This window comes from Nanorana parkeri, unplaced genomic scaffold (assembly GCF_000935625.1).
Source record: "Nanorana parkeri isolate BGI_ZX_2015 unplaced genomic scaffold, ASM93562v1 scaffold789, whole genome shotgun sequence".
Classification (NCBI taxonomy): domain Eukaryota; kingdom Metazoa; phylum Chordata; class Amphibia; order Anura; family Dicroglossidae; genus Nanorana; species Nanorana parkeri.
In genome coordinates, this window is record NW_017307057.1 from 583,565 (window position 1) to 609,727 (window position 26,163).

The 26,163-nt window shown below is 38.8% G+C and overlaps 1 protein-coding gene across 2 annotated transcripts in view; it reads left to right on the forward strand.

Moving 5' to 3' along the window:
• The first annotated feature begins 355 nt into the window (after positions 1-355).
• The window catches only part of LOC108793901 (isoaspartyl peptidase/L-asparaginase-like), a 38,364-nt gene continuing 12,556 nt past the window's right edge, over positions 356-26,163 (forward strand). The window contains exons 1-4 of one of the 2 annotated variants that reach the window (XM_018564852.1): positions 356-498; positions 8,998-9,206; positions 12,905-13,047; positions 24,366-24,529. In XM_018564852.1, coding sequence (XP_018420354.1) covers positions 9,014-9,206; positions 12,905-13,047; positions 24,366-24,529 — 500 coding nt within the window. In that variant the 5' untranslated portion in view covers positions 356-498; positions 8,998-9,013. The remainder of the gene's footprint in view (positions 499-8,997; positions 9,207-12,904; positions 13,048-24,365; positions 24,530-26,163) is intronic. The other variant, XM_018564851.1, reaches the window with a different exon arrangement.

The window sequence follows — 26,163 nt, forward strand, 5'->3', positions numbered from 1 at the left end:
TATATTTAAGTGACTCAGTCTTAACTTTTATAACTTACAGAAAAATGTATTAAAATTAATTTCAATGTATTTTATATTGAAAATATAGATTTGCGTTATTACCGTGCAACATAAGAAATTGCAACTGCCAAGTTTTTATTCCTTGAGTAATCTGCTTTGAGAAATTATATAATGTTTTAGGGTTTTTATTGCATTTTCCGTTAAAAATATGCATTTTATTTTGTGTGCAAAAAATTGGGAAAAATGGCTTTGGCACCAAAAGGGTTAAGAAAACCAGCTATGAATGCCACTTTATTGTAAAGCTGACAGTCAATAATTAACAGGTTTGAGTGCTTGTCAGGAAAACTTGCACAGTATAATGTTTTAGCTTTGAAAAGTGCCTGACTGCAACATTGTTTAACTGCTAGAAAGATCTAAATGTTTTGAATGCATCTGACACTGATTTTTCTTGAAATGGTTTTGTGAATAAAGCATTCCAAGGACTCCAAGAAGCTGCAGGTAAGTTACTGTTATATCAGGTATGTTGCATTGCATGAGGTTTGTAATTCTTGAGTTTCCTAAAGCAAACTGAAGTTGCTATGGAAAAGTACTTGTTAAATAATGCAATATTAAAGTTGTCTTGAGCGAGATCTCCCTGTTAATAGTGTATTCTAATAAAAAAAAGTAACACAAAGTTATATTACAACATAATGAACCATACAAAATCATAACTTTTTATCCATATGAGTAAGTGAAATGCAAAGAGGAACTTTGATCAATCTGCCTGTCTTAACTACCAGCAGTAAGACACTCATGTGTCAATTATCATAAAGATACAAATCTATAAAGTACAAGGTATAAAGCCTTCAAATCTTCTAATTACACAAATAAAATTAACTCTAAGCTAACGTGTAAATACACAGGGGAATATTTTTTTTTTTTTTTACTATGCCGAAGGATTTTTATTTCTGTTCAGATGGTCACCCCTGATACGTGGGATGTGTAAATCATGCAAGTTTACATGATTCATGGAAGAATGAATTCACAGCACGTACCGCTGATTTGCTTTTGGCATTATTTGTGTGTGATGCCTAAATCCAAGTTGTTGCATCATTTTTAAGCATGTGTTGTAACATTAGCAAGACTTTCTGTAATCCTTAGCATGCCCTTTGGCCCAGTAAAGCAACTTAACCACCTCCTTCATTGCAATGCCCTCCCTTCATATGTGGGGTGTGGCTTGTCCGCAGAAGTAACTTGCCATCTGAGAGAGGAGATCCACAGCAATCCGCAGAAACACCTGCAACCATTTGCACATCTGAGGAATCTCTTTTACCCCACAAGCAATTGAGGATTATCAACCTGACACAATGGCCCCTTTCAGCCACATAGACTAATAGACTTTTTTTCCCCAGCCCAGGAAATGAACACACCTGAGATGGTGCTGACTAAGCTACACCATGCTCTCCCACACAACCACAATCTAAGAGATAGTAAACAGAATGAAAAATGTGATTGTAAACAAAAAAAATTCAATACCAGACCCTTAATCTGAGCAGGGGCCTGGCAGAGGGAAAGGGGGGGAAGCGAGCGCCACATGCCCACGGCATTGAGAGGGTACTTTTCCCAGGGGAGTATAGATGGAATTAAAGATATAGATGGTAGGTAAATGATAGTGGAGAGTCCAAAATAATTTTTCAGCGACTAAAGAAACCCAGTCACTGCTAGGGCATATAGATGATATTTCTTTCACACTACAATGTAGGTGTGATATGTAGAACATTGCAATGTGAAAAAATGCCAACATGCTGTATTTTTTTAGTAGCATACTGGACCACAAAACAGGTCACTGCAATGCAGCGCAGTACTGCTGTGTAAGAACCTGAATGGAGTGCATAGTTTTTACACTTGAAATGAAGGAAAAAGAAAGAAAAAAGTAAACAGTGTGATATGTGTGTCTTTCACATCAGACCTGTTAACCAGTTGACATCCGCGGTGTTAAACCCCCTTCCCATCCAGGCCATTTTTCAGTATTCAGCGCTGCGGTACTTTGACTGACATTTATTCCGTCATGCAGCGCTGTACTGAAATGAATTTTATACCCTTTTTTGGGGACAGATAGAGCTTTCTTTTGGTGGTATTTATTCACCACTGGGGGTTTTATTTTTTTACTATATTAAGGAAAAATCACCGAAATACGGGCTATGGACCCGCTGATCGCCTATATGTGAAACACCCGCTACCGGGTGTTCGCATTGAACGGGTCTTCTCTGCCCGTGCGTGCCCGCTAGGGGGCGCGCGCGAGCAGAAAAAAAATGCCGTCTGGCGACGGCAACCCGCCAATGCAGCAGTGCCGTCCGTCCGTTTTTCTACTACGGGCAGACGGCAAGAGGTTAAACCACACTAGCCCACCTGCTAAAATGGAGTGTTTTAGTGGGCAGGCTAGTGAGAACGAGCCTGAGCACATAACAGGTATTTTATTAAAGAACCACTCAAATAGTTTATAAATGTGTCCAAGATTTGCATGATTTACTTATATTTACTTTTGCTGTGCTCTTCTGCCACTTTTTTTCCATGTGAGCCTTTGGTAAATACTCACTGCTTCCAGGTTCTGCTGCTTCCCTGAGTGGGCAAATGGACAGGCACTTCTTAAAAATTATTTTAATACTGCATTACGGTTGAAGTAAAAATGTGTCCGGTCCTAAAAAAACAGTTATACAGTCACAGAATTAGCAATACTTACGGAATATAATTATTAGTTACATGTACTTTGGAGATGCTAAATCAGCATTGTCTCTATTGGGTAGGTTTTAACTACAATACTGCAAATAACATAACTTGCCCACTTTAATATTTAGTTTAGAGACTGATTTTTTTTTAAAGATGTAAATTAAAGTAAAACCCTGAAAAGCAAATTATTTAGTTATAAAAGAATTTGCCGGCACTGTTTTTTAGAGTTCAAACTAAGAGATCTTCCAGCAGCGCACCCCACCTACTGCTCTCCTACTTCTGTTGATAACATTTAGTTTGGCTTTAGGATGAACAAAGCAGTGAGGTGGCACCCACTGAATTGGCCATGCCTTAAAATTATACAAAAATAAGGGTCATCATAGATTGGAAGCTATCTCTCTGCGATTGACAAGCAGGGTAATGTCTGGTCAATCTTGGGCACCAGTTGCATAACCATTGCAACTTACTGAAAGATGCACCTGATGCAGTAATGAGCTGTTAGCACCCCAGTAACTGTGTAAAATGCTTAGTATTTGAGTATTGCAGGGAATCCAAGCACATGCTGGGTAAAAAGGAAGCAAAGATGACCTGGTGACCAATTACCATCATGTTTAAAAATAGTTGTTCAGGGGGACGTGGTTGGCGTGTGAGCAGCATTGGAGCTTAGCACCAGAGCTCTGCTCACCTTCACTGCCTAGAACTCTTTTCAGCTTCTCACAGCAACTGTCACCCACATATTGGAAACCATCCATATCATCTTTCCTGATGACCTAAAAATGAAAGGATTGACACATGAATGAAAGGATAGACCACAGAAACTTACCGAGTTCTTCCCTCCTTCTGCATCTAAGCAGGCCCAAGACGGCTTCTGCTGACTCTCTCCTGGAGGAAAGTCTTGTGCTCCATGAATCCATTAAAGGAGATTGAGTTTCTGCTCGCTCAGCACCATCCACACCCTCGCAGTTGGGGAGTCCCACCAAATCCAGACCCTGCATGGCGGAGGACCACGATGACCTACCTACGATGAGCCAGATTAATATATCTTTATATGATACTGAAGAAATAGATACATCTATTCATGGCTTTCCCACTTCAAACCAACCGGTTCTTGATACCACATGTAAAGATATCCTGATTTCATTGCAAAGTGCATATCATACTGACAAGTCTCCGATGAAGCAGCTTCAGACGTGCATGCGATGGGCAATAGAATGGATCATGTAGAACACCAGATGGCAGAATTTGCCTCTACTATTAACGAGCTTATTGATGCTCACGATCATACTACTGATGATGTTCAGTGGATTAAAACTAAACTGGCTGATATTAAGGACAAGTCTCAGGGAAACAATGTCAAAATATGTGGCATCCCAGAATCTGTCTCTCAGTCTGAGATGCTGCACTTTGTTCAAGAGTTGATGTCAACAGCCTTACCTGATCTTACAGCCTCCGACTTGGTAACAGATCAGTTCCACAGATTGCCAAAGCCTACATTCTTACCCGATAAAACACCAAGAGATGTTAAATTGTGCATTCATTTTTTTCATGTTAAAGAGCGTCTTCTCACTACTCTACGAAACCTGAATCGCCTGCCTGACAAATTCTCCAATCTTCAGTTTTTTCCTGACTAGTCCCAGCACATTCTTGCTCTTCGGAAAAAGTTGGTGCCTATCACCAGTGCTCTTAGGAAAAACATGGCCCGCCGTTGGGGATATCCTACGAAAATTCTTCTCAATCGCAATGGCACTTCACATGTCATCTCTTCCTTGGAAGGGGGCATGGAAGTTTTGCGCATCTGAAATATCAAACTCGATGATCCCCACCTGCAACTTCTACACAAGTTGGGAGAAATCGACTTGTGCACATATGAAGTTCATTTGTTAGCTTTCCACCGCTTTCAGCTGTTCAGTGTGAGTTCTAGGCAGGAATTAAGTTATTCCACCTTCTTCTTCCCTGTTACATGTGCAGTCATTTACTGCTCACGGATCCTACACGGTACATCTCTATGTTCTTATTTTCCAAGTTTATAGTTATGTTTGTTTGGTTTGCCTCTCTCTTTTGTTTTCTTCACATTCCAGTGCAGGACCTGTTAGTTGTTTTATCATATTCTACAGTTTAGACTCTTCTTCACTCGTATGCCATCGTGCCCTCTATGGTTTGTAATCCACTCTCACTATTTGTGATTTCACCACATGTAAATCTCATAACCAGTCGTGTTATTATCATTCGATATGTAAATTAAAATAGTATCTATCACTGCTAGAGGGCTTAATCAGCCGACTAAACGTTCCACCCCTTGGAAGGAAGCTTTGAGCACTAAAGCGGATATCTTATGTGTGCAAGAGACTCATTTTAAACATGGCTATGCTCCCTCTTGCACACAAGGCCTTTTCACACATTTTCTTGTCTCAATATGCCATGCGCGAAAAAACATGTAGTCCTCATTATAATTGGGCACATTGTAGCGTTTACTCTTCATAATGTTGTTGAGGACCCCCTAGGTCGATACCTTATTTTGGTTGGCACATTTGACAATTCCCTCTTCACACTAGCTAACCTTTATGCTCCCAATATGCGTCAACTGTGTTTCCTTTATTTATTTTATTTAATTCTTTTCAAAAAATTCCTCTGTGAGACAAGGTGCCTTGATTCTCTGCAGAGATTTTAATTTAGTGTCTGATGGTCACATGGACTCCACAAGTTCTTGTAAACAGCCTTCTCCTACCCACCGCTCATTTCTTTTTAAGGATGGACTCTATGATATCTGGCACTGTTTGCATGCTACTGAAAGAGACTACACTTATTTTTCTACAGTTAATAATTTGTATTCTAGAATAGACCTATTTTTGGTGGAGCTGCCTCTTTATGGAATTGCGGGGGCAACAATTAATGACATATAGTGGTCTGATCATGCCTTGATTTCTATCAAACTTTCTCATGATCATCAGGTTTGTCTTCTGCGCCTCTGGAGAAATGACAACTCCCTAATAAGCCAACCTGCTTATGCTGCTTTACTCACTGAAAAGTTGACTGATCATTTTTTTCTTGAATGTTGACTCTGTGTCTGATCCCTTTTTATATTATGGAATGCCCATAAGGCATATATCCAAGACATTTTATTTAAATGGAGTGCAAGAACTGCTAAATTGCATTCCAGGAAGATTTCTGCCCCTTTTCTCTGCTTAATACGGATATTACATTGTTTCCTAAAATTATTGCCACCCCTATTCACCATGTCCTTCCTGCCCTGATTAAAACCGATCAGACAGGCTTTACCAGAGGTAGACATACCCCTGATGCCACGAGAAGGCTCAGTAATATCCTTCTTTACACAGAGAAGACTAAGACCCCTTCTCTCTTATTATGCCTTGATGCCGAAAAGGCATTTGATAAGAGTATGTTGGCCATATTTAGAGTGAATGCTTGAGGAGTTTAGCTTTATGGGTAACCTCCTTCATGCCATTTTAGCCCTATATCTAACTCCCTCTGCACAGGTTTTTCTTTTCTGGAGTTCTCTCAATGTAATTTTCAATTACAAACAACACTCATCAGGGCTGCACCCTATCTCTCCCCTGATCTTCAATCCCCTTATGTAACCGTTTGCTGAAAGTATTAGATCTGACCCCCATACAACTGGTTTTCTTAAAAACAATTTTCACCACAAGATCCATCTTTTTGCCGACAATGTTATTTTTATGTTAACAAATCCAGCTCATTCCCTGGAAGCAGTACAACATGCAATTGATAGATTTAGTACTGTTGCATATTATAAGGTAAATGATTCTAAATTGTATATACTTAATCTGGGATTACACTCTACTATATGTAAGAACCTAATGTCTTCCTTTCTGTATGTCTGGAAGGACTTTGGTTTAACCTATTTAGGCATTACGCTTACTAGATCCACTTCTTTGCTATATCAAGAAAATGTCCTTCCTTTTTTTGAATTTCTTGCATTATGACCTTCTAAAAATGTGTACTCAAAAATTGACTTGGTCTGGAAGATTCTTCCCAAATAATTGTATTTGTTTCGTACCTCAAGGTCCCCATTGCTTCCTATTCTACAGAATTATTTATGGCAACATAAGAACGGGCCGTTGCTCTTATCCCTAATTAATTAAACCTAGATCATGGGGGTATGGGTTTAGTGGATTTCCGAGATTACTACTTTGCAAATCTACTGGACCAACTTAAATTCTGGCTCCGACCTTCAGTTGATACTATTTGGTGTGTCCTTGAGAAGTCCCAAGTATCACCTCATAACTTGACAAATTGTCTGTTTTCTTCCCTTTTGGTCTTCTAGTTCTTTTATGGACCTTTCCCCAACTATAATAGCTACTATCAAGGCATGGCAACACCTCTGCACTTCTTTAATATCCCCTAAAGCTCCCTATTCCACTTGAGGTTTACGAGATGTTGGTGCCCAACCTTTGACTTCATTTAGGGTATCTGAGGGGAATAGTCCCCGTATCTGATTTATACTCTAAGGGGACCTAGCCTTTTCTGACCTGAGGAGAACTTACTCATTACCAATGAATCATTTTGTTATCTCCAGATATGCCAACTCCTCTTGTCGATGAACCTTTTACACCTCATGTGCCCAATAAGGTTTGGTCTTATTATCATAATGCCTGTTCCTCTGCTAAAGGTATTTCCTAAATGTTTAACATTCTACAGGAGAAATATTTCTTTGTTAAACATCCAGACCACCAGAAATGGGAAGTAGAATTGAACAATTAATTTTTTTCCCTTCAATGGTCCAACGCTATCAAAGTCATGATGTCCTCCTCTAGTTGGGTAAACCTATGCAAGCTTTCTCAAAACAAATTGTGTTGCGGTGGTACCTTACTCCGTACCAAAATGCAAAATTCTGCCCTGATCCCTCTAATCTATGTTGGCATAGGTGTGGGCAGGTAGGCAATTTGATCCATACATTATGGTCATGCAAGCATCCGTGTAAATTTTGGAAGCAGATATTTGGGGTACTTGGTAATATAACTGGAAGACCAATCACGCCTGATCCAGCTCTGGCCTTGTTACATTTAGGCATAGATAATTGTCCATTTTCTTACCATTTAGTACTTTCCAATGTTATATTGGCTGCTAGATTGAATATTACTAGAAACTTGAGGTCTACTGATCCTCCCACCTTACCCTCTGTGTTGCATATGGTCCATTTACACTACTCTTATAAGAGAATTCTGGCCTATCAACAGCTCAAACAAGTTCCATTTGACAGACTGTGAGTACTGTGGACTACATGGTATGCAAAATGTGGGTTTTAATTCTGTATTCTCTTTTCCTCTGTTCTTTACCTGCACTGGAGATGTCCTTTTCAAGTTACCTACTGGTGTATTTTTTTTCTCGGGTTGAGCATTTTGTAAACACACCGTTATTTTATTCTGTTACTGCTGTATTGTGTTTGACTGTTTATATAATCAGCAACTTTTGGTTGTTCTGTTGTGCAAAAAAAGTTTCATAAAGCAATACTGAATGAAAAAAATAGTTGTTGGTCAGATCTATTAGGAATTATGTCTTGTTAATATTATCCTCTATTAATAACTATGGGCAGTAGATCTACTCTCTATTGTGATATGCATTCCGGCAAAAGCGCATACATCTAGTGCCTCTCTTTCCCCTCTTCTGCCCACTTTTTCACTTCTGAGTTCCAACCTTAAACTGTGTGTACATGTGTCAATTTCTTTGTTGAACCCGCAGGCTGAATTAAAAACAAAAATAGAACAGATTATTTCATCAGCGCTTATGAGCGTTAATGGACGAATCTCCCTCTGCTTGCATTGTATTCTGACAGCCGCCGTCAGCTGATTGGCTTCTAGCTTCATTCAGCTGAGAATTTTCCAACCAGCTTCTTTGATCAGCTGATCGAGGGATGCAGGGTGGAAGGGTGCCAACAAAGGTGCAAATGTTAGCCAGTTTCAGGAACCGGCTGAAATTCGATGCATGTATATCCAGAATTTGTCCTAGAGTTTTTTTTTACAGCAGACCCATTGATAGGTCTCTTTGATTTGGCCTGGCCAAAGAGATCACGTGAAAAGGCATTATACTGACTATGCTGCTTTGTCTCTGTGCCTGCCTCCCTCTACACTGACCACTGTAATGCATTATATATTTCTACATTGTGGGACTTTATGAGGATATAATAAAGCCCTGTTCAAAATGCAACATGTGTCACATGTAAAAGAGATATAATATAAGAAAACAAAAGCAAGAGAAGTCTGTACTATCATCAAGTGATATGTATGTATTTTTTCTCATCATAAATTTCATAAGTTTCAGTATCGGAAAAATGGACATCAAGCCAGTTATTGTAGTTCATGGAGGAGCATGGGCAATACCAGATGATCTGGCAGAAAGCAGCAAGGATGGCGTTAGAAATGCAGCAAAATGTGGATTTTCTGTACTAGCAAATGGCGGGAGAGCTGTTCATGCTGTTGAATATGCTGTGCAAATGCTAGAAGACAACATAGTATTTGATGCAGGTATGCTTCTGTTGAATGAGAGTGTTCCTTTCTCTCTATCATTTTTAACAACAAAAGGTTTTTTTTTTATGTTTATATAATCTTTTAATTCTAAAATGGCAGCTACATATCAGTCAGAAATTAGAAAATGAAAAGCCTAGGAGGAATTGATCACATACTATATTACAGCCACTTTGTGCATTTGTTTAAAATTTCACATTTGTTTTTCTCAGCATTGTGTTACTATTCAAATATGTAAGTACACAAAGAGGGCCTTGTTCTGGAAGCCTAAGCTAAGTCTTTGATAAAGGAGGTGGTAATGGCCAAAGATATAGGGAGTCTGTAGTAAATACAGTATAAATAAATACATTGGATACTTTTTTTTATCAAAAGTGACAACTCCAGCAATAATAGGGACTAATTAATAAAGTGAACTATTAAACCAACTACCACTGACAAGGTAGAGAAGCCTCCAAATCCTTCACTTAAAGGATGTACTAGCATCTGCCCCACTTAGGGTTGTTCTGTAATCATCTGGATCAGCATAATTAAAGCAAGATGTGATAAAACTTTTTAGATAAACTTCTAATACATTTCAAAAAATGTAGTAAAACAATAGTGAACACTAGGTGACACTATAATGTGTTTATGTGTTTAAAGTAATGTTTAGGCTTGTTTGTTAATGCAGAACTCTGGGCACAAATTTTGTTAACCCTTGCAGTGGGGCTACTCCCTCATTGCAAGGCTTAAGTGCTTGTTTGTGTCTAGGGAGGAAAATAAAAAAAATTATACGCACCAGATCCTCAGAGGTGGCCCCTGGAGCCTCTCTCCCCTAGCTGCAGCTACCTAAGGTCCTGAGTCATCACGTTCTATACACAGCGTAGGAGAAGAGAGGAAGAAGAAAGCACTCCAAGGATTTGTTTTTAGCCTAGCCGCAAACAAGCAGTTAACCCTTGCAGTGCGGGGGTAGCCCCACTGCAAGAGTTAATACAATTTATGTCAGGAGTTCTGCTTTAAGGCTATGGCGAGCACCATCTTGGATATGGTTAGATGCTGGACATATGTAAAGGAAAAAAAAACACAGGAAGTATGCAATGGAACATTAACTGGTGTCAGAAAACTGGAGACCTTTAAAAGCAAGGTAAAGCCCAGCACATTACAATAAAATCAAGTTTTCTGTTATGAAACAGCCTAAAATGGACTGAGGAGTTGTAATTATTTCAGAAAAATGTAGGGTTTTACACAACATGCTGTTTTTCAAAGGTTATTTTCTAAGCACACCAAGGGAAAAATTACAGTATTTAGGGTTCTGAAATAAAGGTAAATATTTTTCTCCAAAGGAGTGAGCTGTAGAAGTGAATGTGATATGCATTCTTTTTACATCAGTAGTGTAGTGTCACAGCACTTCCTCTGAGTATGAAAGCCGGGACAGAGCTGGTACCTACCTACCTGCGTACATGCAGCAACAGATCACTGCTACATTGATCTAGTGCAGGCTGATTGCAGCACTAGATCACTAATAGATTAGGTCTGCTGCTGCACAGCTGAGTAAGGGGTCTGAAAAAATATATTACTTACATACATACAGGTGAAACTCGAATAATTAGAATATCGTGCAAAAGTTCATTTATTTCACTAATGCAACTTAAAAGGTGAAACTAATATATGAGATAGACTCATTACATGCAAAGCAAGATAGTTCAAGCCGTGATTTGTCATAATTGTGATGATTATGGCTTACAGCTCATGAAAACCCCAAATCCACAATCTCAGAAAATTTGAATATTGTGAAAGGTGCAATATTCTAGGCTCAAAGTGTCCCACTCTAATCAGCTAATTAAGCCATAACACCTGCAAAGGGTTCCTGAGCCTTTAAATGGTCTCTCAGTCTGGTTCAGTAGGAATCACAATCATGGGAAAGACCGCTGACCTGACAGTTGTGCAGAAAACCATCATTGACACTCTCCACAAGGAGGGAAAGCCTCAAAAGGTAATTGCAAAAGAAGTTGGATGTTCCCAAAGTGCTGTATCAAAGCACATTAATAGAAAGGTATGTGGAAGGGAAACGTGTGGAAGAAAAAGGTGCACAAGCAGGGGGATGACCGCAGCCTGGAGAGGATTATCAGGAAAAGGCTATTCAAAGTGTTGGGGACTTTCACAAGGAGTGGACTGAGGCTGGAGTCAGTGCATCAAGAGCCACCACACACAGACGGATCCTGGACATGGGCTTCAAATGTCGTATTCCTCTTGTCAAGCCACTCCTGAACAACAAACAACGTCAGAAGCGTCTTACCTGGGCTAAAGAAAAACAGACCTGGTCTGTTGCTCAGTGGTCCAAAGTCCTCTTTTCTGATGAGAGCAAATTTTGCATCTCATTTGTAAACCAAGGACCCAGAGTATGGAGGAAGAATGGAGAGGCACACACTGCAAGATGCTTGAAGTCCAGTGTGAAGTTTCCACAGTCTGTGTTGATTTGGGGAGCCATGTCATCTGCTGGTGTTGGTCCACTGTGCTTCATTAAGTCCAGGGTCAACGCAGCCGTCTACCAGGAGATTTTGGAGCACTTCATGCTTCCTTCCGCAGACGAGCTCTATGGGGATGCTGACTTCATTTTCCAGCAGGACTTGGCACCTGCCCACACTGCCAAAAGCACCAAAACCTGGTTCAATGACCGTGGGATTACTGTGCTTGATTGGCCAGCAAACTCGCCTGACCTGAACCCCATAGAGAATCTATGGGGCATTGCCAAGAGAAAGATGAGAGACATGAGACCGAACAATGCAGAAGAGCTGAAGGCCGCTATTGAAGCATCCTGGTCTTCCATAACACCTCAGCAGTGCCACAGGCTGATAGCTTCCATGCCACGCCGCATTGAGGCAGTAATTGCTGCAAAAGGGGCCCAAACCAAGTACTGAGTACATATGCATGCTTATACTTTTCAGAGGTCCGATATTGTTCTATGTACAATCCTTGTTTTATTGATTGCATGTAATATTCTAATTTTCTGAGATTGTGGATTTGGGGTTTTCATGAGCTGTAAGCCATAATCATCACATTTCATCACATATTATTCAGTAGACTCTGATTATATTTCAGGAAACATGGAGATGTGCAAATTATGTAAATCTTGATTTGGACACATTACAAATTTTCTCACAATTTTAATGCAAATAATTAAAATATATAAATATGTGTATGCACGTTTGTATGCACGTTTGAAGCTCTATCTGTCCTGAAACAATGTATAACATGTTAGGGTAGACTACAAGAATTAAAAGATGTAACTTGCAGAACTAAGACATTTCCAGAACAAAAAAGCACTTTGGGACTCAGGGAATTCAAGTGGTTAAAACACTTTAATGTTGCTTGAATAGTTCTGTCATCCCTGCTTCTCTCTGCGCGCTCATTTGGTGGAAAATATACTAGCCACCAAATGTATGCTGGTACATGAAGAATTCTGTGCCCTGCAGACATTATGATGTAAAAGACAAGACACTGCATTTATGGCTAAACATTGCAATGATATTAGTATGTTGCCAAAAGCACTGTATTTACTTAAAAGCTTGCGACAATAAAAGCAAATATTTTTTACTGTAATCAAGTCTAATAGCTGCCAGGATTGTCATGGTAAATAGCTCTGAAATTGTTTTTCTAATATCTTTCCAAAGCTTTAGGGCAGTAATGTTTTCTTTTCTTTCAAACTGAATTGCTTTCTACAGGTCACGGTGCTGTGCTGAATGCAGAGGGTGATGTGGAACTTGATGCAATTATAATGGATGGCAGAAATCTTGCTGTAGGTGCAGTTTCCTGCATCAAAAATATTGCTAACCCTGTCATGCTTGCACGCACAGTCATGGAAAAGGTACAGCATGCTTTGTTTTATATTGGTGTGTGTGTGTGTGTGTGTGTGTGTGTGTGTGTGTGTGTGTGTGTGTGTGAAGACAGAGGGTGATTACTTTTTTATTACAGAACTGTGTGTAATGTTGCATTTGCTTTTACAGGACAATTGTACTTTTAAACTACATTTTATAGATGGCCCTCCCAGGACTTAAGTATCCTGCAAAGACATTAAAATTCACCTGTGGCCAGACATTGAAGTATTTAGAGAGCAGGAAAAGAGATGTACAAAAAAAACCCCTCTCACCTTCATAGCTGCGGGCACTGTGGGGAAATTAATTCTAAAATGTAGAACATAAGCACTGAAATTGCAGCTCCTCCTTGTTTTCTCCAGCAGTAGGGGCATCACAGCCTTCTAATGTAAACAAACCCTGGTGCTCTAAGTTGTTGGAAAATTACTGAAACTCAACTTTATTGTCTCTGATCTTTGTTGAATTACTCTGTCGGGCTGAACTCCAGCCACAAGGATACGATTATAATTATAAAGGTGCTTCCTAACCATGTCCAAAAAAAATGGGTTTGTGTTTTTAAAATGCCTTGCATTTCTTTCTCCCCTTCTAACATTCCCGTGATTCACTGTTTCATAGTTGTTCCAGTTTATGCAACTGGGTGCCCTGTTTCCTTCCTATGGAGAAATATCTCCTGGTAATCTCATCTGTGTACTCTACTGAAGGTAACATTGATGTGCTCCTATCATGCTTTTTTCTGTGGGGGGGTACGATTACTGCAGCACTCGCTTCGCCACAGACTTTAATTGGCTGTCACGTCTTGGACCACAGTGAGCCCACAGTAAAGGTATCATGGGAAATGTAGTTCAGTTTCCAACAGGTCAGATGTTACATGCACTGCATCTCAAGATCCTCCCGCCTGTGCCCAGACACAGTGAACGTGAGTAAAGCAGCTAAATATGTTACAGGAACTAAAATCAGTAAATACTCTAAATTAAGTATTTGTTTTCTTTAAATTTGAAAGATGTTTTAACTATGGATGGGGAAATGGTGGTACAGGTCTAAATTATACCGGATACCAGTATGTGTTTGTGTGTCTGTGTGTGTGTGTGTGTGTGTGTGTGTGAAGACAGAGGGTGATTACTTTTTTATTACAGAACTGTGTGTAATGTTGCATTTGCTTTTACAGGACAATTGTACTTTTAAACTACATTTTATAGATGGCCCTCCCAGGACTTAAGTATCCTGCAAAGACATTAAAATTCACCTGTGGCCAGACATTGAAGTATTTAGAGAGCAGGAAAAGAGATGTACAAAAAAAACCCCTCTCACCTTCATAGCTGCGGGCACTGTGGGGAAATTAATTCTAAAATGTAGAACATAAGCACTGAAATTGCAGCTCCTCCTTGTTTTCTCCAGCAGTAGGGGCATCACAGCCTTCTAATGTAAACAAACCCTGGTGCTCTAAGTTGTTGGAAAATTACTGAAACTCAACTTTATTGTCTCTGATCTTTGTTGAATTACTCTGTCGGGCTGAACTCCAGCCACAAGGATACGATTATAATTATAAAGGTGCTTCCTAACCATGTCCAAAAAAAATGGGTTTGTGTTTTTAAAATGCCTTGCATTTCTTTCTCCCCTTCTAACATTCCCGTGATTCACTGTTTCATAGTTGTTCCAGTTTATGCAACTGGGTGCCCTGTTTCCTTCCTATGGAGAAATATCTCCTGGTAATCTCATCTGTGTACTCTACTGAAGGTAACATTGATGTGCTCCTATCATGCTTTTTTCTGTGGGGGGGTACGATTACTGCAGCACTCGCTTCGCCACAGACTTTAATTGGCTGTCACGTCTTGGACCACAGTGAGCCCACAGTAAAGGTATCATGGGAAATGTAGTTCAGTTTCCAACAGGTCAGATGTTACATGCACTGCATCTCAAGATCCTCCCGCCTGTGCCCAGACACAGTGAACGTGAGTAAAGCAGCTAAATATGTTACAGGAACTAAAATCAGTAAATACTCTAAATTAAGTATTTGTTTTCTTTAAATTTGAAAGATGTTTTAACTATGGATGGGGAAATGGTGGTACAGGTCTAAATTATACCGGATACCAGTTGTCCAGTATTTCCTAGTCTTTGAAAAAATATAAGATTTAGTCAGGGAATATGCTCTATGGATGACTGATAAGGCAATGAGTAAAAACAGACAGAAGATTCTAAATTTGCTCTGAAGAATAAAGTTTAGACTCGTTGGGAAGTGCAAAGAGTTTCCATGTTTACATGTCACTTAACATGTCTATAATTTAGAAGAAAGTGGAACCCTAGTTGGGAACAAAGTGACATGCTAATGAAGCATTTTTAGCTTTATTGTAAAAAAAACTTAGAGGCAAAGTCAGTCAAACACAAGTATTACATACGATTACAGTACAAAAAGAAGAAACTGCAGCTAAGTCATACTGATTAACAAGTCCTAAAGTAGTATATAGGTAGTGTCATGAAGCTGGAAGTAAAGTAGATTTACAATGCTTATAAACATTGGGGGGAATTAACAGAGTGGCACAGTCATAAAGTTTGTGCAACACTTCTAAATGTAAAAAAATGGAGCAAATTCTGCTCCTAATTAACAAAGGGGATACAAGCCTCATAAATGGTGAATGAGGTAGGGAATCTAACACTAATTCTACAGGGTATATAGAGTAAATAGGTTGGAGAAGGTGAAGTGAACAATCTGGGACAACTGGAAAGTGAGCAGAACTGGAAATTATTTTGAAAACATTTATTTTGGCCTAGATTGTTCACTTCTCCAAACGCTTCACCCTTTTCTGGGCCAAAATCAAATGAAGGATGGTAGAGTGTACATCAAAAGGGGCTTAGGAGGGAGGCTGATAGATATAGTTCATAGAAAGTATGAAAGTCTTAGGAGGACAATCATTTTATTTTTTTCTTCCAAACCATATAAATGTGCCTTTATACCAACTGGTATGATCTTTTTTTTGAACATCTGTAAGAGAGGTTTTAAGTTGAGGTTATAAAGTTTGGTGAGGTCTGATGCATCAATTAAAGGAGAAATTTGAATCCTGTAAGCAGTATCTTGTGTGATTAAGATAACTATGGCATCTGATTTGTTATTTTATAATAGATTGCCAGGCTTTGGGAGTGTAGTCGTAGAGTGGAAATGGAAGGAGAATTGGTTCAGCAGTGTAGGCCGCCACCTTGTGATGGCCCAAGTGGGTACTAAGGACATGTATATTTGGAGAGTTGCAAAGGATGTGCAGGAGAGAGTCCATAGTTAAGACAAATATAAGCAGAGATCGTGAGCAGCCTTGCCGGGGTACCATTTGTTGTATAAAAGAAATCTGAGAAGCTGTCAGTTGTTTTTAACTGCTGCTGTTGGGGTAGAGTAAATGGCTTGAACCATAGTGCACATGTTTGGCCCCAGGCCTATATGGGAAACATCTTGTGTATAAATTGTAAATTGCCTGTTAACACCTTTTTAAAAAGCTTTTCAGTATCTGTTGATAAGAATTGATCACTAAGAGTGGAGTTTTGGTCTCCTTCACCTGGTGAATAAAGTTTGGGTTTCTGAGCATAATATCTCTAGCTTCTCTGTTGGGAAGAAAAACAACCTGATCAGAATGGATAAGGGATAGCAAAAATAGGAGAATGCAGGGTGCTAGCATTTTGGTGAATATCTTTAAGGTGCAATGGACTGATAGTTAGAGCCATTTCTGGGATCCTTCCCTTCCTTGTGGATTCCCGATAATGTGTACCTTTTTAGGAAAGGTCTGTTCTAAATGATGGCATTAAATGCCATGGTGAATTGGGGGATTAGGGTCAGTTAAACATTTTGTAATATTATAGGGTGATGTCGTCCGGCTCTGGGGACTTACTGGCTTTCATTAATCGTATGGCAACCTCAATCTCCTCAATGAAGATGGGAGACTCCAAGGATGTGTTTTTGGTGCCAGGGAGGGTAGGGTAGAATAATATATTTTTGTTTTTACCAGAAGGGAAATCTCTAGATTTGTAGTTATGTGTAATTTTTATTTATTCAGTTTCATCTAAGAGGTGTATTACATAATACATGGGCTTTACATAAACCTGTGGGTTTTACATAAAACTGTGTATTGTTAATGCATGTTGGAATTGTCAACTAGCTGTTGTTGTTATTATTGGAAATAAGGCCTCCTCAGTGGTGTAAATTGCGTTTTTCAAGCTTAAATAAAAAATCTTACATAATAAAAACAAAAATATACCAGTTATACCTTTACAAAGTTTTGGAGTAGCACACACAGACAAAAAAAATATATGATGTTCATTCAGAGAGACATTTTAGCCAATTTCATAGTAATGGAAGTGTTCTAGATTATTTTTTTTTAAGCACACCTATTACAGACTTGGCCAATTTAAACTAACCCATGCCAACATGAACAAAAGATCCAGAGGTATAGACAACTAAAGTTAGGACGTAAAAAAACAAACTGTTTTCTGCCCCACCAGTCTGTGTCAATCCGTTTTTTTTTTAAATTTTATTTTACCTGCAAAACCCATCAATGTTAAAAGGGGAAACATAGAAACAATTTTTATTAAAATCTAAACTTTTCTTCACTTGTGAGTTTGGTTTAACTGAGGTTATGTGCAGATCAAGGGATGCTAGTATAATAATGCTGTAATAATAATTGTTAGTAGTTAATGAATGAACATGGCAAACACTGCTGGCTTCATATACCCTGGGGAGGCTGTTTGTGCTCCTGCAACAGGAAACAGTACCAAGCTGTCAAACTTACAGCAGGACCTAGTGATCTTCCCAGGTACATTGGCCCTGACAGAGGAAAAAGGGCAAGGCATCTGAGGTACAATCAAGGAATAAGATGATAATGTTTCAGTATTTAGGGCATAGCTTGTATTTCCAAGGTCCCCAACTTGTTAAAAAGACAATGTATCCCTTCTTGTAGTTAAGGCGACAGCCAACCAAAGACAACTGATGCTACTTACCTGGGTGCTTTTCTTGGGGGATTTATGGGGAATTCTCATGGATTCTGGCTGCAGTAGTACAACATGTGTGGCAGTGTATCTCCAGATTGAAAATGTATGGTCAACGCAATGGGTGGCGGCAAGAGTGTAACCTGGAAGGTCAAGTAAAAATCTTGTCTTTCAACTCATTGTCATGAATCATAATAACAATAATTACTTCCAATTTTGTTATGGAATTCCTACTCTCTTTATCATCTCATCAGCATAAATCCATTCTCAAGCTAAAATATCTGGAGATGACTGAACACAACTTCAGAAATTATCTGGCTGTTATCACCTGGTGGATCGATTACTGGACAGGTTGCACATAGAGGGCTCACAAGGGCCTCAGTGTTTCTCCTTTTGGCTTTAAGGTCTAGTTTCTACAGTCAAAAATTTACCAGATGCATCACTGGACAAATCCTGCATAGGAGGGGTGGTTTTGATCTCATATTGCTAAACCACCACCACCACCTACCATTGACTGACTGGCTGGCTACCACTACTTCACCAACACCATGTATGCATGACTTTTCTTTTTGTAGGCACTAGGCAATGCCAAATTACATTTACTGTATATGAAACAGCAACAGCTTTGCTTTTCAATGTGCTAGTGGTGCTTATGCTACAGTGGTGCTATCATAAATGGAATCTTAATAATACAGTATCATTATCCTTGCCTGTCTTATTCATTGAAACCATCAGCCTGACTACATCCCTGTGTAATTCAAGCTGGTATTAGTACTGATACCATTGTTTTGCCACACCCCAGTTATTTCTATTTATTGTTGGCCTCCTTTGATGTTAGGTTTATGATGCTGCTGCTATAGGAAATGCAGGATGCTGCTGTAGTGCATATATGTGTTTGGGTTACACTGGGATGAAATGTGAGTGCAAACATGCTAATGGGTAGCATTTTAGTATGTTTATATATATATAGATCTATATATAGATCTATATATATACATACACATACACACACACAAACACACACATTTCCTGTGCTTGGGTGACAACACTCACTGTACTGTATCTACTAATGAGAAGCTTTGGCACCCTAGCTCACTCTCTTTTTGGACTACAAACCACCACCCTGTTTTATTATCTCCATAGCACAGGGGAAGTGGTCTTTAGTTCACAGAGGTAAACTGGGCAGGGCTGATAACACTGTTGCAGCTGTCGGTAGCAGAGGCAGGATGTACAGGAAGAAACAAGCTCATCTGAAGCAAAAATAAATCAAGTTGATTAAAATAAGTTAATAAAAAAAGTATGAATATAATCAATATGATCATTGAACAACACAAATACTGTAGTTGTAACTAGAGGAATTGATATAAAAAAAGCAAATGGTATCTCAGTAGTGTTAGTCAAATGATAGTCAGATAGTCAAATGATGACTTAGATCTTATGAAAATGATGATTGTTTACACTTTTCTCCTTATAAATTACCCACAGCCTTTTTCTGTTGCTACTCCAAACAAATTTGCTTGTTTTGGCTGTTTTAGTTTTCCTTTTTCAGACTTTGTTCCTTTTATTTTCACATGGTAATCCTGCAAATAACACATTTGTCCCTTTGTGGCTACAATAATTGTTGCACTGTATTTATTGAAGCAGCCACGGTTGTCACATGGCTGGATTACAAACATGTCTGCCTTTCTTCATCTTCATGACATGGTTGATAAGATTTTCATAGTTGCCAATGTTTCAAAAAAAATGAAGGGTGGGGTATTTGTTTTTAAAATGGGCATGATTATACAAGTGGCATATTGTTAACCTATTGTTCAATTTTGAATTTTGAAATACTGTATTTATCATAATGACCGAAACACAGCTAAGAATATATTGAAAAAATAACTGCAAACACATTTGCTACAAAATATTTAGAAAAAAAATTTGACCGTAACTTTTCTGTAGTACTGCACCATATGTTGTGGTTGCTGATGGGCTGAAGGTTTGCGTAGGCTGCAAAAATCCTGTGTAATAAAACTGGTTAGGACCAGCATTTAATATGATGTGCAGCATAGTATATGCAGTGCAGGGGTCAGAAGTAAAATGCACAACATAGTATATACAGTGTGCATTGTGAATACAGTGCAGGGGTCAGGTGTATAATGTTTAACATAGCATATACATTGTAGGGGTCAGGAGTATATTTTACAACATAGTGAATGCAGTAAAGGGGTTGGGTGTATCATGTACAAGATAACATATATTTTGCAGGGGTCAGGAGTATAACCTGCAACATAGCATACACAGTGAAAGGTACAGAAATATATTATACAACAGTGAATGCAGTGTAGAGTTCAGGGGTATACTATACAATATAACGGTGTAAAGTACAGGAGTATAATGTACAAAATAGTGTATACAATGCAGGAGCCAGGAGTATAATTTACAACAAATTGTATATAGCAGTGGGTTCAATATAATGTACAATAAAGCTTGTACAATGCAAGGGTTAGTATAATGTGCAACATAGTGAATGCAGTGCAGGAGTCAGGCGTATAATGTACAATAAAGCTTGTACAATGCAAGGGTTAGTATAATGTACAACATAATGAATGCAGTGCAGGGGTCAGGAGAATAATGTACAACATGACCTATACAGTGCAGGGGTCAAGAGTATAAGTGCAACATAGTGAATGCAGCTGTCAATGAGTATAACCTACAGCATAACTTTTACTGTGCAGGGGTCAGGAGTATAATGTACAATGTAGTGAATTCAGGGGTCAGGATTATAATGTACAACATAGCATATACATTGCAGGGGTCATTTGTATAATGCAAAACTTAGTGAATGCAGTACAGGGGTCAGGTGTGTATTGTACAACATAGTAAATGCAGTACTAGGGTCCAGACTGTATAAGATACAGCACTGTGTACATATTGCCGTGGTGAGTAATACGGTGCCCTTTACTGCTGTTAAGTAAGAGAAAATATGCCCCAATGTTGATGAAAGAAAGTATAGTAATAGCCCCCCACCTCCATCGTAAATTGGCCAACCCCTCTTTGCCTCCCCCTTATTGCATCATCAGTGCCCAGGTGTTTATGCAGTGTGGCTGGTATGGGTGTATAGTGTGGGTGAGCAGCATCTCACCTCTCTCCTTCTCACCAGCTGTTTCACTGCTTCCTCTCCCAAAGCTATATACTTAACTGACCACACTCCTGCCAGATTTATTATAAAGAGCTGTGAACTGCACAGTGTCGGGGGTGAGGGGAATATGATCCGGGTGGCTGACATACCCTTTGGTTTGCAGCTGGAAACTATTCCAGCCATTCATTCTTATACAGAGAGCTATTGTAATGCAGTGGCATATTAGAGGGTATATCATCCACCCGGAGCACCCCATTAGGTTTCTTCACTTGTTACTAGCAGAGTATATGAATGCACCCTCTAAGTGCACAATGTGTTTCTATTTATATGCAAATTGTAAATGTAAGAAGATTGTCAATATTTCAAGAAGTGGGCTTTCAGTGTATTTCCACCTTTGCAGCCAAATTGGGATAACACCTACTTTATATCTGTTACATGTTCCCATTCACATAGCATAAACTAAAACAATATTTAAAACATGCTTCTTGCAGTTTCAATTGCTTTTACCTGTTATGTTTTCTTGGCTTCTGAAGGGTTAACATTTCTACTTGTCTTCTTCTTCTTCTTTGTAATGTTAGGAGGGCTTGTGATTGGTCAGGGGTTTGCATTGCATGTTAACCTCCCTGGCAGTATTCCCGAGTGTGGCTTGTGGTTAATTTTCAGTACCAAGAGCGGTAACCCCGAGCCACACTCGGGATAGCGCAAAAGTGTCACTTACCTTGTCCGTGCAAACTCGCGGTGTCCTCTGCTGTGTTCGGCCGTCCGATGCAAGCATTCGGCTTTCAGTTTCGTTTTCAGGGGTCACAGCAGAGGGCAGGGCTGGCGGGAAATTCAAAAGTGAAAACATGACATTTACACAGAATACACACAATACAATGTAATCTGCTATAAAAGAAGGATCATTAACGAGGTCGGCTCCCGGAAAGGGGCACCCGCCGGAAAACTAAGTCAGAGACAGCAAGGCAACTAGATTTTTTAGAGGGAAATCACCAATGACAGGCTTTGTATTTTTCTGGCTACGGGTGTCCTTTATATAAGTTTTGTTTGTGGTGATTCATACTGTTTCCTGTTATACAACACTCCACAAAAAGCAGGAGACCTTCCTATTCATTCCAATATGCTATGAGTTCTGTTAATGAATGGTACTTGTCATTTTTTTTATATATATTATAGGCTTTTAATTTGTGAGTTCTGGAAAAACTGTGCAGAAAATCCCATGCTGAGATTGTTGCTATTTTATTTCCGCTTAGCTCTGCTCCTTGATTGTTTGTGCATTGTAGCATTTTCTTAATGCTAAGGCTTTTATTCACTTTCTTGTTGTGAGTCCTTGTTGGTCTCTCTTTTATGGCTGTGCAGCAGGGTGTCCAAAAGGAATAGGTTAATTTTTTCCATCTATAAAGTTCCTTTTTTTCTTGGCATGCTGTGATTAAGCATGCAGTGTTCAGACAGCAGCTTTTTCAGTGTACTGAACAATTAGTATTGTGTTCTTTTTTCCTTAAACTAATTAGTTACTTTTTATCTTTTTTATCTCATAACATATTATAAAAAAGATTCATGAAGTGCCTGATAGAAACAAATGTTATTTTTTCATTTTGTAAAGGAGAGACTTGTAAAATAAAAAAATAGGAAAGGCTAGCTGTTGAGATAACAGGGTTACTTCTCTAAGTTTTATTTTAATGTTAATTCTAAATTGGTTGCCACATTTTTTAATTAATTGACATTTAATAAAGCAGCAGCAACCATTCCCAGATAAATTTTTTAATTTATAATAAATTGCCTTTATAAATATACTCTAAAATGGTATGATTTGGCTTCTCTGCTGATTGATAGATAGACTGAGTGGCCACATTATTATGATCACCTGACGTTTGTAGGCAAATTAGCTATAATTAGCTATAATTTCGCGCTGAAGTTGCTAGAGGGCCAGACCATTATAAATAGGGAAGCAGGTTATTTACCACGACAACATATAATGGGGGATGTGGACAGAACACCAGTTTTCCTACAAATATACTTCCACTATTCTACTCAGCGGGAACTTAGTTTGCCAAAAGTCTAACACAAACACAAATGGCAATTGTGCGATTTCATTCTAGCCAGCCTCATAAAATCTTGCTGAAAAAAAAAAGTTTGGGCTTTTGATATACTTTTGATATGGGACAGGTTGGGCAAACTACTCATGAGAGCCACAAAACGATAAACAAGCATAGATGTAATAGATGTGTCATTCATAGATACAGTATGTGCACCTAGAATTTCAGTTATATATGCATTGGAACACCAAGAAGAATAACTTGCATTTTGCTTTGTACATTATATTGTTTTGTTCACACAATATTAAGAAAGCCAGGTAAACTGAGCAACCATGATAGATGTATTTTATTAAATATGAATATTGTGTTCCTGGTAATTGTGGCAGTAAGGAGGAAGATAATACTATGGCAACATGCATTCAGTGTCTGAATTTAGTTTCCTAGGAATTACAAGCCTCACATTAAAATGAATATCAACAGGTTGTTCCAGGAATCTATTCCAGACAGTATGCTGCTCTAGTTTATGTGACATTGTAGTGAGCAAAGTTTACTCAACTACAAAATAATGGAGTTTTTCTTACATAATATTGCAGTATAAAGCCACCTAAAATGATATCCTAATGCTGGGGGCTTGGGCATACTTTTCATCTTGTATTGTAGGCACTGTTTAATTCTTACTAATAAGTATTACAATCACTTTCTCATACAAGTCTAATTGTAGACCAAAGCTGGGTACAGATGGAGCGAATTGTAGACAATTCAACGGAAATCAGCTGCAAGCACAATTCAAGTATTCTGACAGTAGCCGATGCCACTGTCAAAATAAAATGTGCACAATGGGAGAGTCATTCATCCATGCTGTTAGCATGGATGGAGGAATCTGTCATATCTGTAGAAAAAAATATAACCCAATTTAAGCAGTAGGTGTGCACTTTTAAAGTTTATCTGAACCCAAAAATACATATATTGCAGATTACCAGACCTTTGGTGCTCACATTTATTTTCTTTTTTTAAGGCTTTTTCCTATATTTGTATCTGGAGATTCTGCAACTTACTCATTTGCAGTCCTAGTATGACAACACTAGGCTGAACTTTTGTATCAGGACAACAAAAACAATATAGTACTATGGACCCGCACCCCTTCCCTATTGATGATTCTAAAACTGTCATCTGATTATAAATATTTATTCTGTAGACCCCCTATGCTATGCTGACTGGTGCTGGAGCAAATAAGTTTGCAGAAACAATGAAGATTAAACAAGTCCCAAGAGAAGAACTGGTGACTGAGCTCGCTATAAAGGAATGGGAACAATATCAAAAATATAAACAAAGTGTCACATGTCTTTTCAACTCGGAGCAGTAAGTACCATATAAAGGTTTAGATCATGTCAGCTGTACATGTTGTCAATAATCATGATAACAAGAGAATCTTCTATGAAAAGACATCTGTAAATATTAATATAATGGTTATTATTGATTTCTATATTCATCTTGTCCTGTGGCAAAGTACAAACTAATGGGCATATTTAAATAATTTGACATTCACCACACATTTACTTCAGGTGATTCTTCCTGCTGCATGTGTTTTGAATGACAGTGATTGATTCACAAGTGAATGTTTAGCAAAAGTCACATTCACTGCTTTATAAATATGAACCTAGGCTAGATGTTTGTACAGATTGGTGAGTTTAAAAGCTGCATTTGCAGGGTTGGAGAGTGACAAATAACACAGGATTGATGAACTGTGAAGAAACGTGTAAGAAGTCCAGTATGCCACTCTGTAAAAAGTGAATGAAAGAAGAATATCGCGTGAAATTGGGGTAGTATCTGAGAATTAGGAAATACATGAATGTGGTGTCAAGTTAAAGAGAGCTTTAAAGGTTAGAATATGATTTTTTACCTGTATTCCCCATGTAGATGGCAACCAGTATCAGTATTGATACATTATCAGTAGACCCTAGAAGAGGTTGTTACAGTAGTCAAGCGAGGTTATGATATAATAAACATTTTGTGCCAAGCCTTTGGAAGGTATAGATAAAGGAAATGTTTCTAAATTGGAGTTGACACTGCATTAAAGTGAGGTGAACAGAGCCAAATATTACCTTTTAACAACAAAGTAAGGAAGCTAAATTCTTAGCAACCACAACTGTAACTGTAGACATACAAGCAAACTGAGTTGTTGGAAAAGGTATAGGTTTATATTACATATGTTAAATTTGACATAAAAGCTAAAGAACGTGGCTAAATTAAGAAAAGTGTCATATTAGGAAAGTAAGGTTGGGATGTGAACATAGATTTTAGCATAATTTACATATAAGTAATATTAGACCCAGATGAGCTAATAAATTGATCAAGACCATAACTATACACTAAAAAATGTAGAGCCCTATGGAAGCATGGAGACCTAAGGAAAGAACTGTCTATGTACAGTGGAGCAGGGACATGTGGTCAGGGGAGGCAGATGAGGCAGAGCCTCACCTAGTATTATGGAGGAAAAAGCTGTCAGCTTCAAGTCTGAAGTTGACAGCTTTTTCTCCATTCAGAACGGCTTGTAACAGGTTACATAGCAGGGAAAGCCTCCCCGCTGTGTAACCTGTCATGGATGGAGCGCTGCCTGTTAATTACAGGTGGCGCTGCATCCGGCTTTTGGCAGCTATTTAGGTTACACAGCAGCAGGCTTCCCACTGTTTGTGTAACCTAAATAGTGAGGCAAGAGCTTCAACAGCCCATACTCTATGTTATAGGCTTGAGCTCTGTGGATGGTTTTGACCAATGGCAAGTGCCATTTGTCCAAGCTGTCCAATCAAAAAGAAAATAAAAACACTGAGGACATTGATCTCGATGCCTCACCAGTGATAAGCAAGTGAGGGACAGGTAGGCTTCTCCCTATCTCCTACATTTCTCCTCCCTCCTTCACACTAGCTTGGTGACTGGGCTGGGGGTGAGGCTTCGGTGGGCTGGGGCGGGGCGTCAGTGGGCTGGGTGCTGGGGGC